The following is a 15,940-nucleotide window of genomic DNA, read 5'->3' as shown; positions in this document are numbered from 1 at the left end:
AATATAAGTGAAATGGTAAGAAATTTGTATTTTATACATAAATTGTTTTTGTTTTTGTTTTTATCAATAAATTAATAAATAATGTGATAAATATTAAAACTATACATAAATTTTTATTTATTGTGTAATTTTATACATAAAATTTTAATTTGATTCAATTTTTATAAATCACTAACAACATTATCAAACTAATACCATTTTACATTGATATATTGCGTACACAGATAATTCTATTAATCCAATATGAAAATAAATGTATGTATGCCTTTTTTTAAATGTGTATAACTGAATTAAAATCAATGTTTTATGTATACATATGATTTGCAATTCAAGTTTCATGTATATAATTACAGCAAATAGACCAAAAATCACATATAAATTTGATATTTATCTTTATCATATTATATTACAACTTCCAAAGTGAATTATATATCAGGTTAAAAAATTTCATTAAGAGTCCAAAGATAACCTACAATATACATACATACATAAATATAAGCGAATGATTCACTTACTTTGGTGTAAAACAATGGTTTTACACCTTTTCATGAATTTTTTTATCATTAATATTTTAACAATTCAACAGTTAAATTTATTTATATATTTAAATTTATTATTCATATAAAATTTTGAATCAATCTGATATATCTATCATATTTATCTAAAATATTGTCTATATTAATATATATTTATTTCGAAAAGTTAAAAATTTTTAACTTATTCCGAATTAAATATACAAATATATTCGAAAATTATTAAATTTCATCCCAATTGTTTATATCACTCTTTGGTTTTGATTGAACTTAAGAAAAAAAATTAATATATATTTTTTACAAGTTTGATATTCCTTTTTAAATTTTATATTAAAATAAAAAATTACAAAAATTTCTAAAATATGAAAATATGTTTTTTATCAAAACCCAAAAATATAAAACAAATATTTATTAAATATAGAAAATTCTAAAAATAATATTTATGTTATTATGTTTTTGTTCTATTCAATTTTTATTATTTCAAGTATAATTTTTCTAAAAAATTAATGTTGTATTTTGATAAATTAAAAGAAAAGTATAGAAATTGAGTTTTAATTTGATTGATAACGATATTGTTATTAATGCAAGAAAATATAGATTAAAGAATGTTGAAACACATTATCCTCTTATAGATTGATGATCACATTATTTAAAAAAATATATAGAAATTTATTTTTTGAGAGAAAGTATAATAAAAAGTAATTTATAAATTTACGTTATTGCGCCAAAATTACATTTTTTCGAAAGCGTATATATATACGGCGTGTGGACACCACCGTAAAGTGCGCCACATCTCATGCAATAAATATGAGACTTGAAGTTCTTAACTGAGCGTCACCTCTATCCTTTTATTAGTATAAAACCACGAGAATTTGTTGTTTTACTTTGGAGAAAATGGTCTTTTGAGTGTCCACGCCGTCAATGAGATTCAGCGTGCACACGCGTTAACTGTCAACGATCATTATACCGTTGATTTTTTTTTCACGTTTTGTCTATGACGTCATGTTAATGACGTGCTGATGTTAGGTTACCACTGGATGCCCGGTTTACCTACCGCGTTGAAAGAGAAAGGCCAACGCACGCGCCGGTGAACTCGAACGTTATCGTTCGATGAGTGACTTCACGCATATTGGCGCGTGTAGAATGTAATGAAACAGTTCATGAGCCTAAATTCTCAAAATCGGCTCTAAACATTTTTTTAGGAAAAAATAAGGTATAATGTGAAATTTATTATTTAAGGTAAATTTAGATTTTATTTTATTTTAAGTTAAATTGAATTTTTAATCTTTAAAAAAATCAAATTTTATCGAACAAAAATTAAATTAATTTTTAATATAAATATTAATTAAAATGTTAAAATTTTAAATATAGTAACACACATGGTAATTTACATGTTTTTTTTTATTTTGAATTTTTAAATAATTTATTGATGTGACATATGAGACAAATAATATTATGTCAGTATGAAGTGCACATATCTTGTTACGCAAGTTGTCACACTAACAACGTTAAAAATTATTTTTTTAGTCAATATTTTTGTTGAAAAATTAATATGATTATTTTTAAAAACTTAATGGCTAAATTTAACTCGAAAAATAAAATAATTGTTAAATTGATAAAAAATGTAAATATTGACTAGATTAAAATTTAAGCCAAAGAATGTCAAGTTAATGAGTAATGATGACTAGACTATGTCATACTCGCAATATAAATAACAATGATTACAAGTGAAGTGAAAAAAATTTGTATATAAATCTTATCAAACACGAACTAAATCTTTAAATGTATAGGTTTTATTTTATGAAAAGACGAAAATAAGAATCTTATAGTAATAATATAATTTTTTGCTCAAATATTCAATTGATATCAATGCTAGATTCAATATTTCGATAATTTTTACCATAATTTCTCTCATTTTATTTATGTTTAATTAAAAAATTATACATTTAGAGAAGTGATTAAAACTCCCGTTAGGTACCCTCATCCAATATGGTATTATAAAAATAATAATGGTAAATTACATTTAAGGTTACTAAACTATTAGTAAGTTTTCATTTAAGTTGTTAGGTTGTTAAAATTGTTGTTATATGACCTTTTATGTTCGCATCACCTGCACCAATTGAAAGCTCTTTTTCTCCATGAAATAGCTTTGGAAGTCACGAATCTGCAAACCAAAATCCAAACACCTTTATTATCTGATCTTCAACACTGATCGTCAGATCAATTTAAATCTAAGATATGTTATTCTACTAAATGATAGGCCCTAATCCGCCATATAGATCATCAAATCGTCTTTTGGACCTCATTAGCAGACTTTAAAAACTTTAAATAGTTTAATGACTAACTTTTTAAAGTTGAATGACTAAAATATAAACTTATTAATAATTTAGTAATCTAAGTGTAAAATTAAAAAAAAAAACCTCATGAAAATGTCAGCATGATGTATTGTGTTGATTCAGCTATATGTATATGGATGTGGGTGAAGTTATTTTTATGTTAAAAGAATAATAAATATATTTTTGTGATGTACATTTAGCTCATTCAATTATGGTCACATTATGTAGTATTATATATATAAAAAAGAGACAATGTTTTTAGATTTATGTCCTCTTATCCCACAAGATTTTTCTTCCACTTAACAGATTTGGTTATTTTCTTTTCAAGCAAGGGAAAATTCCATTTGATGTTGAGTGGGATGGTGGTCATCACCTACACTTTCAATATCCAACAACATTCTCTCTCTTTTTTCCATATAAAAAAATGCCACCATTTTTTTAAAAGAGAGTTATAATTGGTTTGAATCTCTCTCTCTCTTTTTTAATAATAAAAATGATTTATACAAATTATAATTGGGATTTTAAAATTGATATAATAATAAATTTAACTCTTAATATTTATAAATTATGTTAATTTAGTCTTATTTTATAAAAATTGGCGCTCAACATTTACACATTGTGTAATTTATTCTCTTTCTTTTTTTTTGTGAAGGTTAATTCTGAAATAATGAGAAATGAGAAAAGATAAAAACTATTATTTTGGATTTTTGGGTGTTTCTGTTTTTTTTGTATATTTTTATTAAAATTTGAAATGGTAAATTTATTTTTTTAGTTTTTTAGGTGAAAGGGTCACAAAGAAAAATAAAATTGTAAAAAAAAAAGAAGAATGTTAAATTACATAATGTGTAAATATTGAGGGTTAAAATTACTATTATGACAATTTCAAAAGTTACCTTTATTAGCTAGTAGACGAGTAACCAAAAATGAAATTTACTAATTGCTGGGTGACTACTAAGTGTAGTTTACTTTCTTTTAGTTGCAAAGCTATAAAGTGAGGTAATTTTATATTTCAAAATATTATACCAATCAATTTAATAAAAAATAATGTTAACAATTAGACTTGAATTTTAAAATCTAAAAAGCAGAGAGACTAATTTCTAAAAGAAATGTATAGGTACTGTATTCTAAATTTACGAATAATACAAAAATTTATGAGATATTTTAACCTTCCTAGTACAAGGAAGATTCAACAACAACTATGGCAATCTAATGGGGATCCTATGCTGGACTACACCTTGCGTCAAAGCAGGCATAGTAGACAATACAAGCACCCCACAATTGGCTCTACCGATTAAAATTTTCAGCAAGTCCAGTATTAGGTCCAAGATACTTATTTTCGATTTTATCTTGAGTTGAATTCATGGAGTGAAAACGTTTTCATCTATTAAAGAGATCTCAATATTTGCATTCAATGAGATTTGAACCCTACTGCATTAATTCGGTAAAGCTCCCAAAGAAAACAAGAGACGAATCCCAAAGATAAAATCCAATATAAACGCTTCATGCCCAAAACAAATCTGGTGAGAGATCCATTGGTCTAGCTAGGAAGAGTCAATAACTATGGCTATTTAGTCTTAGTGGGATCCTATGTGGGACTACACCTTGCTTCAAAGCAGCACTATAAACATTACAAGCACCCAACAACAACCCCTGTCGATTAAACTCTTTAACCAACATGTCATACGATGTTCTACTTGGGATTTTACCATTTTCATACATAGTAACCAACACCACCAATGCCTCATGGATCTTTCCTTCAATACAAAGCCCTTGAATCACATTGTTAAAGGTTATCGTCCTAGGAATGTACCCCATTCCAATCATTTCCTTCAAATGGTAAACAGCCTCCTCCATTTTCCTCACCATACAAAGTGTTCGAATCATAAACCCATAACTACTATGATCAATGATAGAATCCTTCTTCCGCATTTTATCGAACACTTGGTATGCATCTTGAACCAAGTCTTTTTCTTCCCATGATTTCATGCATAAACCTCTAAGCAAACTGCTCAGCATCTTTCCTTCAACTTCAAAGCCAATACCCATAATTTCTTTATACACTTTTAATGCAGCTCTTGTTTTTCCCCATTTCAGCAACCCCCTCATTAAGGTGCTGTAACTAATACTATCAGGGCTGCAATTTTTGTCCTTCATAAGCTTTAACACTTTAAACCCATGTTGTGGCCTTCCTTCCTTGTTATAACCAGTGAAAAGAGTGTTGAAAATGACCACATTTGGTTCTAACCCCATATCCAAAGCTTGGTTAAGCAATTCCATTGCCTCATCTGATCTACCCACTTTACAAAAACCATCCATAATAGCTGTAAATGAATAAATATCAGGTTTTATTGATTCTTTCTCCATGTTCATCAACATTTCATGAGCTTGTTCGACTTTCCCAATATAACATAATCCCTTTAACAAGCAATTGTATGTTTGAACATTTGGTTTGCACCCAATTCCACCCATTAGTTCAAGAACTCGAAAAGCATACCCCAATTTGCCTCTTTTGCACAATGAATCAATGAGAATTGTAAATGTTATCACATTTGGATTGTACCCATGTTCCATCATGTGGTGTAAAACTCGTTGAGCTTCATCGAGGTCGTTTTTCTTACACAAGCATCTAATGATGATGGAAAATGTCCAACCATTCGGTGATAAACCCAAACCTGATGCATTGGAGAACAGTTCCACGGCTCGATCAGCCTCGTCTGCTGTAAGCAATGCCATTAACAGACCATTGAAAGCTGATAAGGTCCAATTGCTCGCATTTTTCTCCATCAAGCTGAGAATTCCATTCGTGTCTTTAAAGGGTATTGCTTTGATTTTGTCCAGGAAATTCACAACCCGAATTCTGGCTGTTCTTTCATCAGAGCAGCCTGGTGATGTTATGGTTCCATGAGCTTTGGAAGGCAATGAAACCATTGTAAGAACATGAAGCTTGCAACCATGGGTTCTCGTGGGATTGCAGAAAATGGAAGGATTATGAAATAGAGAAGACATGGCTGATTATGATTACAGAGAATAAGAGAGAGGTATGGTGGACAAAATCAGCTGAGTGGCAGGAAAGCGAGCAAAACAGGGAAAAAGAGCCTTATCCAGATAAAGTAAACGGTAAACCTGAATCAAATCATTATTATAGGGCGCATATGTCTCAGATTATACACGAAAATAATTTGCATGAAATGATTTTTATATTTATTCATTAATAAAATATAACTTATTGTTATTTTTGTAGGTCAGAGATTAATATTATTATAGGCATATATCTCAGATTATACATTTTATTATTCATAAAAAAAATTAACCCAAAATTTCGTAAAACATAAGCGTTGGCATGGACTGAATTCTGAATTTTGCAGCATTTCTTCATAATTTTTTTTTAATTTCTGATTTTCTTCTTGTTTCCATTCTTCTTCTTTTTCCAAGGTTGTTCATCTCTGGTTCTCCACCAGATCTATTATATTGTTGTTGTTTAAGAAGGTGATGGATAGAAATGCAATGACATTATCGATTTTATTGTTTTTAATCGTCACTGATGTTTCCAATGCTTCTTCGTCGTCGTCTTTGAAGCTTAGATACTTAGCTAATGAATCTCCATCAAAGAATGACACCGTTTCTACTTCTACAACGCCGCCTGTACGTTTCTTTTTCGTTCTACCAATCTAATCTCTCTCCATCATTTATTATTTCATTTACTATTTTCGTTTTTTGTTTTCATTCATCAAGAGATTAAGAAAAAACTATTTGTTGTTGGGATTTTAGAGCTCTCCGTTGCCAATTCTTATATCGGCTTCAGGCAAGAAGAAATTGAATCCAAAACTTGATCCGAATTCATCCAATAAAACGGATTTTGTGATGCCACTTCTCGGTGACAAGAAAGATCCAAAACCATTGGGTAAACCCAAGAAGGTGAGTGCATCTCCTCAAAAGGAAAAAGTTAGTGGAAACAATCCAAGTTTAACTTCAAACCCGAAAAGTGATAAAACAATGAAGGAAAATAAGGCGAAGAAAAATAATGTAGGTGGTGGAAACAATCTAAATAGTGCAAACACTGTGAAAAGAGGTTATACAAACAAGGATAAGGAAAAGAAGAAGACGACAAAGTCAAATGTAATTGGAAATGATTCCAAGTCTGAGATTGATGATACATGTGCCGGCATAGCTAGTAGATGTGAAGATCAAAACTCTTTGATTGCATGCGTTAAGGGTTTTGGAACTGGTAATTTAATTTTCTCTTTATTATTCGTTCAATGCATTGATGGAACTTCAAATAAGTTAATTATATGTGTTGTTTTGCCTTTATTATAGAAATGAGAAGTGGAAATGAGTATGCATTGAAAGCCTAATAGAGTACTTATGTACAGTAAAAATTCTTGATTTTTAATCCTCTAAAATGATTGAAGAAATAGAGTTATGAAATGTTTGTAACTACTGGAGGAAGAAAGAAAATTTGTTTGGTAACTGTGTACTCCATGGACTGATTGTTAAAGTTGCATATGGCTACACCATTTGTACACTAATTGTGCAATCCCAAATTTCTTAACTTTTGGCTTTTGTTGTAGCCTTAAATTCGGGTTGATCCTTTATTGAACTGTCATTGCAACTTGTTCTGCTACTAAGGCTACTTGCAGTTATCCCTAAACAACATGGTCTGAATAAGCAATCTAGTTCTAGCTTAGGATTGAAATATTACTAGAACCAAATATGATAATATCCTCTGCAAAACATGGATGATAGAGAGGCAATAACCTTCCTTCTATTTTCTTTTGAAGTTATTGATGTAAGGTGGTTTCAGGGAAAACAAATTGGACGCTAAAACCTGGAGTCAATAAGGTAAAAACGGTGAGAATGTTGATGTTTCTTACTGGTGCAAAATTTAGGTATGATGGAAAAGATCAATACTAGGAATAGTGGTTACAACTTCCTTTTAGGAGTTGTTTCTCCACAGTGAAATATAAGTGATCGAAGTCTTATTGTTAGGCATCTGGTTTTTTATGAAAATTAAAATCTTTAGAACATAAGGTTATGGTTTTCCTTTTCATGTGAATGTGTTGATTTAAATAATGTGGTTCTAGGTTTATTTCCATTAATACTTCTTATGTTGAGAACATATTTTGACAGATACAATAGATCAGTTAAGTGCTTGTTTTTATTTTCTCTGTCTCCTTTTTCTGTTGCTCACTATATTGTTCTCTCTTCCATCATCTTTCACAATCACTTCCCTTCTTCACCTTCTTCTCCATGACCTGTTCCTAGTTCCTTTTGTGTCCTTGTCTTGATTCACCACCCGATATGTAGTTTTAGCAACAGTGTCCCTTCATTTCTTTTCTTTTTCCTTTTTTTAACATGTATTGCATCTGTTAAGTATATTTCCATCCTCCATCAAACTTGACAACCCATGTTTGTGTTTTATATGTCATGTTAACTGTGTAAATATGACACTATAAAATTAGTAAACATGTGTTTATTAAATCTATAGTGTTTCATGTCATGTCTACCTCCATAAATGCTTTTCCTTTTTAAATCTGACACGTCATCTAGTGGTGTTGAATTTTTTTTTTTTTGGTCATTGTTGCCATAAGAAAAAGGGAAATTCATGCTAACAGTGATTTTTAATTCATATGTATTATCTAACCTTGTTCCATCCAAATGATAAACAATTAAAAGCAATAAATCAGTAAGTGTTTGTTTGGAAATTTTCATTTTTACCACGTTGAAGGCTATAAAATAGTATATCTTGAGGTTTCATATTTACCATATCCTGGTTGGATTAAATATGGTATGCTAGTTTTGTCAAAAACAAATATGGTATGCTAGATTGTTACTCCAGTGTTAAGACTCCATTAGTAACATAATCTTTCCTACATTTTCTAATGGATGAATAATTAATTCCATTTCCTTATTCCTTTCCAGGGTCCAAAGAAGGGGTTGTTTTGGTCCATAATAAGGGAGAAAAAACTTTGAATGTCAATCTTATGGGCCCTTTTGGAGTATCTTTTCCCAAGAGACTTAGAGTACCAAAACATGGTATTGAAAAGGTATCGTCTTATCTTTCTCTCTTATGCTTTGTCACTCTTTCCTCATTATCTTTAGACCTTGTGAGACCTATTTCACGAGGAATAAGATTTAGAGTATATATATATATTTGTTTTTGGTAGGCTATAACATGAGTATGGAAGAAATATTGTTGATGTTGGGACTTGGAACTTCAGATTTGTTAAGTTCGTCTCTTAAGATTGACCAAAAAAGGGTGACCTCTTTAAGTATGACTAAATATACCATCTAAGCTAAGCTCTAATGTTAGATGAAAGCACTTAATAGGACTTTTCCCGGTTGAATATTAAATATATTGTGTTCAATAACTTTGAGTTCATTAGGAATGAGATACACACTTTGACTCTGAAAAATGTTCCAAAAAGTGTTCATGCTGGTAAAAATACCATGGAGGCCCTTATACTAGAAGTTAAATTATATTTTGTGTAACATCCCTAACTCGTATCCGTCGCCGGAATAGGGTTATGGAGTATTACCAGAATAAACAGATTAAATACAGACATTTCATATTATTATTTAACAGTCATTTCAAATATTATTCATAAATTTCCTTATGAGAGCGCTCAAGGCTCAAATTTCACTTTAGAATCGAATCGAGACTAAATCGGAAACTCAAAGAATTTTTCGCGAAATTTCAAAATTTTCCAAGGCGTAAGGGACACACCTATGTGGTCAGGTCGTGTGGCTCACAAGGCCAAGTGACACACCCGTGTCTTAGGCCGTGTGGTATTTGAAGTAAGGCACACGGTCGTGTCCCCAGCCCGTGTAACTCTCTGACTTGCAATACATTTAAGTGCAGGGGTTACACGGCCAAGCCACACGCCCGTGTGCCAGGCCATGTGATCAATTATGAGCATTCTGTTTTAAAATTTTAAGATGTAAGGGACACATGGGCAGACACACGTCCATGTGCTAGGCCGTGTGTCACACGGCTGAGACACACGCCCGTGTCTTTGCCTGTGTAGACAAAATAAGGTAATTTTCAAGTTTTATTCTTCGCCCAATTTCACCTTTAACCTATATAAACATTTAAACACATTCAAGAGTCAATTCAAAACATTTAAACTTAGCCAAATTCAAGTCTTATGCATGACATATTAATACCAATGATCAATGTCCAACTTACCAAGATAGCCTAATACTTATAAACATGTTTTACCAAATACACTATCATAAACTAATATCCAATATACTTATATGATTTTCTTCGTTCACCCCTTTAAACATACTCATCAAGCATATTAAGACTATTTAAATATCAAAACATATCATTTAATAGCCATTTCAATGGCTAATTTCAACCAACATTAAATTGCCATCAACGGTAACATTTAACCTATACATGCCATTATTACCAAAATTACTTTACTATTTATATATATACCGAAAAGTTCGGGGAATAGTATGATATAGCTCCGACCAGCTTCCAACCTTTACAAGCCTCTGAGTACTATAAAACAGAGGAAATAATACAGAGTAAGCACTTAATGCTTAGTAAATTCGTATAACCGGAAATTAACTTACCATTCATTTACTTATATAATAAACATGCATAATACATTCAAAGCAATTTGGCAATCAGCCTAACACATATGACCTCAATAAACATGTTACTCATGTATTTCATGTGAATAACAAGAATAAGGATGAGCTCATCAGGTATCGAGTTTTCAAGTATTTCATGCATATACAGATAATAGTTTCATTTTGATTTCACATGTTCTCATGTTAGAGTTTCACCCGTTGAATCATTTGAAATCTCAATGGATACTTGGGTAGTACACCTGAAGTGTACAATACTATAAATCCATCAATTCATATCCGGGAGTGCTTTTATGAACACTTAAATAGAAAGCTCTCTCTCAAGCATTATAACGGGAAACTCATTGAGCCTTATAACGGGAAGCTTATCTGGGAAATATAACGGGAAGCTTATCTGGGAAATATAACGGGAAGGTCACAAAGAGCCTATAACGGGTAGCTCCAAAAAACAATTAATGGGCAGCTCCGAAGAGCAATTAACGGGAAGCACCGAATAGCCATATAACGGAAAGTTCTAGCGAGCACTAACGGGAAGCTAACAAAGAGTCTTTAATCAGGAAGCTCACGAAGAGTCATATAACGGGACACTCATAAGAGCTGTGGTGTGCCCATAACACATGTAGGGTCACAACCAATTGAGATGCTCCGAAGAGTATTTAAAGGGAAGCTCGTAAAACACTATAATGGGAAGCTTGAGAGGGCTTGTAAGGAGACACTCTTTTAAGCTACGGTACATCCGCAACATATGTAGGAACACTACCATTTCGAGAAATAGAACCCTGTATCCATTGAATCTTATTATCCAAACGGGACTTATTTATTAGGAATTTTAAGTTATGAGATCAATTACATACACATATATGTCATTTACACAATTTACATATTCAACACTTAATATAAGCATATAAATATACACAATTAAGTTACATGAACTTACCTCGACAATTGTTCGTGATTTGTAAACTACTAATTCGATACTTTTTCTTTTTCACGATTTAACTCCGTTTTTGATCTATCCGGATCTATACGAGTAAATTTAAGATTAATTTAATACAACATATTCAATTCAATCCAAGTCACATCTTAGGCAAAATTATCGTTTTGCTCCTATACTTTTAATCAATGACGATTTCGTCCCTAGGCTCAGAAAGTGAAATTCATGCATTTTAAATCATTATCCCAAGCCTAGATATTTTCATATATATCAATAGCAGCTCATGAATTCCATGAAATTTTATAATTTTTCATGAATTTAATAACTTTTCAATTTAATCCCTAAATCATGATTTCATCCAAAATCCTTTAATAAAATACCTTTAAATATCCACATCTCAATTTCATCATCTAATAACTAAAATCATATAAAATTATCAATGGTATCTTCCAAAACTTTCAATAAAATAAAAAACTAATGAAATGGTTAGTTTGACCTAATTGTAAAAGTCCCAAAACATAAAAATTTCAAGGAAAGAGTAAGAAGTAAACATACATGAAGCAAATATTGAAAAACCAGCTTAAACCTTCTTCAATGGCTGTTTTAGAACTGAAAAATGTTGACGAAAATGTCTAGAATTTCAATTTCTCTTTTATTTCACTTAAATTTGGCAAAATTTACAATTTTGCCCTTATTTCACATCAATTCCTTGATTTTTCTGTGCTTCTGCCACATCAGCCATCCCATGTGGGTCCAATTGCCCTTTTAGTCTTCCTTTATTTACTATTTAGGCTATTTAATCACTATTTCTTTAATTAGCAAGTTTTGCACATTTTTCAATTTAGTTCTTTTTAATTAATAAATTACCAAAATATTAAAATTTTCTAACGAAACTTTAATACTACCTTAATGACACCCCGTAAATATTTATGGCTCGGTTTATAGGACCAAGATCTCGATACATATTTTCTAAATCACTCAACCTAATAAAGTCATATAAAACACAAATTACTAATTTAAAAATATTTTAAAAACAATATTTGGCTCGTAAATATTAAATAATAAAAATTTACAAGCTTATTTGCCGGATTTGGTGGTCTCGAACCACTGTTTTCGACATTATTGAAAATCGGGTTGTTACATTTTGCGTCTTCTACTAAAAAAAATGGTCAATTTAATCTATATACATTAGATCAAAGAGCAAACTGATCATTCTTTTAAAAACTGGTCCCTATATGTTAGAATGAGGTACACATGGCACACCATATGTAACTCTTTGATTATTTCATTAGCCACACTAGATTTAATAGTAAAAATAGATGAAATTTTTAATAGGAATGATTAATTTGCTCTTTGATCTAACATAAAGGAACTAATTTACCCATTTTTTGAGTTAATGGGACAAAATACAATCTAACTCTTAATATAGGGACCTCCATGATACTTTTACCGTTCATGCTCAATAATTGTACCCCATTCCATGTACTTATATGTATCCAGAAGTAATATGTATATTTGCTTGTTTGTTTCAGCTGAATATCTCTTTGACTATTAGTGAACCCATTGCGCTAGTGTTAACTGCTGGAAATGGAGATTGTTTCCTTCCTCTAAATGCTCAGGCATCTGAAACATACTTTTTCTCAAAGCTCCCATCGTATGACAAGCTGTTGACTCCAATAAATGGTGCCTACTTCTTGATTGTAGCATTTATAATATTTGGAGGATCATTGGCTTGTTGCATGTTTAGGAAAAGTAGACGACATGATAGTGGTATTCCTTACCAAGAGCTAGAAATGGGATTGCCTGAATCTATGGCAACTACCAATGTAGAAACAGCTGAAGGTTGGGACCAGGTTTGGGATGATGATTGGGACGAAGACATGGCTGTGAGGTCACCATTGGGACGAAATGTAGCTAATATATCAACAAATGGCCTCACTGTTAGGTCTTCAAATAAAGATGGCTGGGAGAATGATTGGGATGATTAGCCTTAATTTTTCTTTTAGGGTAAACTACACCGGTAGCCACCCAACTATTAGTAAATTCTATTTTTTTGTCACTTATCTATGAAAAGTTACAAAAAAAAATTATCACCCAACTATTCAAATTTTTCTTTTTTTGGTCAGTTAAATTTCTTACAGAAAGATAACTTTGTCAGCTTTTAAAATTGGCATAATAGTAACTTTCACCCTTAACATTTATACATTGTATCAATTTAGTCTTGATTCCAAAAAAATAACCCTCAACATTTACACATTGTGTAATTTGGTTCTTTTTTGCAGGTTTACTTTTATTTGTGATATTGAGGGTTAATTTTAAAAGAATGAGAAAAGATGAAAAGTATTATCTTTGGATTTTCAAGTGTTTCTATTTTTGGTATATTTCTGATCAAATGTAGTTTATAGATTTGTTTTTTTAGCTTTTTAGGTGAAAGTGTCACAAAGAAAAGCAAAATTTAAAAAGGATCAAATTACACAATATATAAATGTTGAGGGTTAATTTTTTAGAATCAAGACTAAATTGACATGATGTATAAATGCTAAGGGTTAAAGTTGTTATTATGGAAATTTTAAAACCTATTAGAGCATCTTTCCGTCAACCATTTAACAACTAGTGACCAAAAAATAAAAAAAATCGAATAGTTAAATAAATTTTATAATTTTTTATAGTTGAGTGACTAAAAAAGAAATTTACCATTTTTTTGGTGAATACAAGTGTAATTTACCTTTTCTTTTATAGGAGAAAGTGAATCACTTGACATCAAAAGAGATAGGAGTGGTAACTTGATATAGAAATTGTTTATTGGTTCAAGCATTTGCCCTTGCCAGTTGCCACCTTAAATATAAGGTCTAATTATGATTTTAATCCCTATGCAATGCTAAAATATGGGGTTTTGATTTCTCAACTCTAATTTCATACTTTGTTTCTCTATTTTTGTACTTTTATTAGTAGGCTGAAATTAGCACTGTGAACTACTGCCATAAAAAGTGCACTGGGTAGAAATTATGAAAATTAAAAAGAAAAAAAATATTTTTTCTTATCTATTTTAATCAAAAAAAATTTTAAGTATCTTAAATATTCCACGTGATATTATTATTAATCAGTTTCAAATAATTCGTTTCGTTATTTATTGTATATTATTTTAAACGCACCTTATATTCTAAATATTTAGTTTCCACATGCATACTATGTGATAAAATTTCTAGTTTATGTTGTTGTTATGGTTAAAAAATATAGAAAGGTAGAAAAAATAGGTTATAATGTGTTATTAGTCCATGTACTTGTATATAATTTGAGACTTAGTCCCTGTATTTTAAAAGTTAAAATTTCAATCCCTTTATTTTTTTTAATTTAAAAACCCTAACCCAATCATTCTTGTCGTTAATGATTTCTGTCAAATTTTGTTAATTATATGCCATGTCATATGAAGACAGTCTAATTAAAATTTTAAGTTGATAAATTCTGATAGAAAATACTTATGGTTTTAATGATTGAATTGAGATTTTTAAAAAAAAGATCAAATTTTTTAACTTTTTTAAGTACAATGATTAAATCTTTTTTTTTCAAAGTACATGAACTAACAACATATTTTAACAAAAAAATTACTATGAATGTACCCCAGAGGTCCCTCTATTATAGGAACTTGATAAAACTAGTTCATCTACCATTAAATGGATCAATTTAGTCCCTATATAATTAAAAAAAATCAAATAAGGTCAAATTAGAATAGATTAACATTCATTGTTTAAAAAAGATAATTTATTTTTTAACAAATATAATTTTTAAATTTTTTTATGGTTTTGTAAACGAAATATTTTATTTTGAGTTGAACTACAATTGACAAAATAATTTAAGACATTTTTTTATATAGAAACAATTACAATTGCGACTTATTTGATTGTTTTTAATAGCATATGGACTAAATTGCTAAATTTTAATAATAAATGAACTAATTTGATCTAGTCACTATAATAGAGCACCTCCCACGAACTTTAAGAAATCCAACAGCCGAGAGTGGAGGATCACAGCTACCACCCACCACGATTCTACTGGTCATGGGTCCGACTGGTATAATTTTTTCTATTACGTGTCATCATAACATAGCATCTCAAGAACACGTTGGTGACAGAGTTTCACTGGCGACGTCGTTTCAATACCGTTTATATTTTTTTAAAGAACTCCAATAGAACCTTTTAAAAAGTTAAATTGTACTATTAGGTCCTTATACTTTATGAAAATTGTAGATTTAATCGATATACTTTAATTTATTATCTTAAATTTTTATACTTTTTAAAATTTAAAATTTAAGTCCTTACCAAATGATAATTATTAAATCTATTAAGTATTACCATTTTCAAAATCTGACGTGGAAAACATTTTATCATTTATGTAATGTATTGTCAGCTTGTTATTTTCATGCTACTCACTAAAAATCTAATTAAGGGACTAATGACTATCATTTGCATTAAGATTAAAATTTTAAAATTAAAAAAAAATAAAATTACTTAAAATGATCAAATTAGAGAAAATGGAAA

General features: G+C 30.0%; 2 protein-coding genes across 2 annotated transcripts; one reads left to right on the top strand and one right to left on the bottom strand.

The window, feature by feature from the left end:
• Positions 1-4,420: 4,420 nt before the first annotated feature.
• On the bottom strand, positions 4,421-5,875 carry LOC107960783 (pentatricopeptide repeat-containing protein At5g64320, mitochondrial). Its single transcript, XM_016897064.1, has one exon. It carries the CDS (start codon positions 5,873-5,875, stop codon positions 4,421-4,423), a length of 1,455 nt encoding a protein of 484 aa, XP_016752553.1.
• A 476-nt stretch (positions 5,876-6,351) lies between these two features.
• On the top strand, positions 6,352-14,309 carry LOC107903692 (uncharacterized). Its single transcript, XM_016829839.2, has 4 exons — positions 6,352-6,511; positions 6,638-7,094; positions 8,789-8,913; positions 12,938-14,309. The coding sequence occupies exons 1-4, from the start codon at positions 6,359-6,361 to the stop codon at positions 13,391-13,393; spliced, it is 1,191 nt and encodes a 396-aa protein (XP_016685328.1). The 5' UTR covers positions 6,352-6,358; the 3' UTR covers positions 13,394-14,309.
• The last annotated feature ends 1,631 nt before the right edge of the window (positions 14,310-15,940 follow it).

This window comes from Gossypium hirsutum, chromosome D02 (assembly GCF_007990345.1).
Source record: "Gossypium hirsutum isolate 1008001.06 chromosome D02, Gossypium_hirsutum_v2.1, whole genome shotgun sequence".
Classification (NCBI taxonomy): Eukaryota; Viridiplantae; Streptophyta; class Magnoliopsida; order Malvales; family Malvaceae; genus Gossypium; species Gossypium hirsutum.
This window is presented reverse-complemented; position numbering and strand designations above follow the sequence as displayed.

What these genes read in the sequence shown, in the direction of transcription:
- LOC107960783 (XM_016897064.1), bottom strand. Translation starts at nt 5,875, where the DNA reads ATGTCTTCTCTATTTCATAATCCTTCCATTTTCTGCAATCCCACGAGA.
- LOC107903692 (XM_016829839.2), top strand. Translation starts at nt 6,359, where the DNA reads ATGGATAGAAATGCAATGACATTATCGATTTTATTGTTTTTAATCGTC. An exon ending in CTACTTCTACAACGCCGCCT is followed by an intron (nt 6,512 to 6,637) that starts GTACGTTTCTTT and finishes TTGGGATTTTAG; the next exon opens with AGCTCTCCGTTGCCAATTCT. An exon ending in CGTTAAGGGTTTTGGAACTG is followed by an intron (nt 7,095 to 8,788) that starts GTAATTTAATTT and finishes ATTCCTTTCCAG; the next exon opens with GGTCCAAAGAAGGGGTTGTT.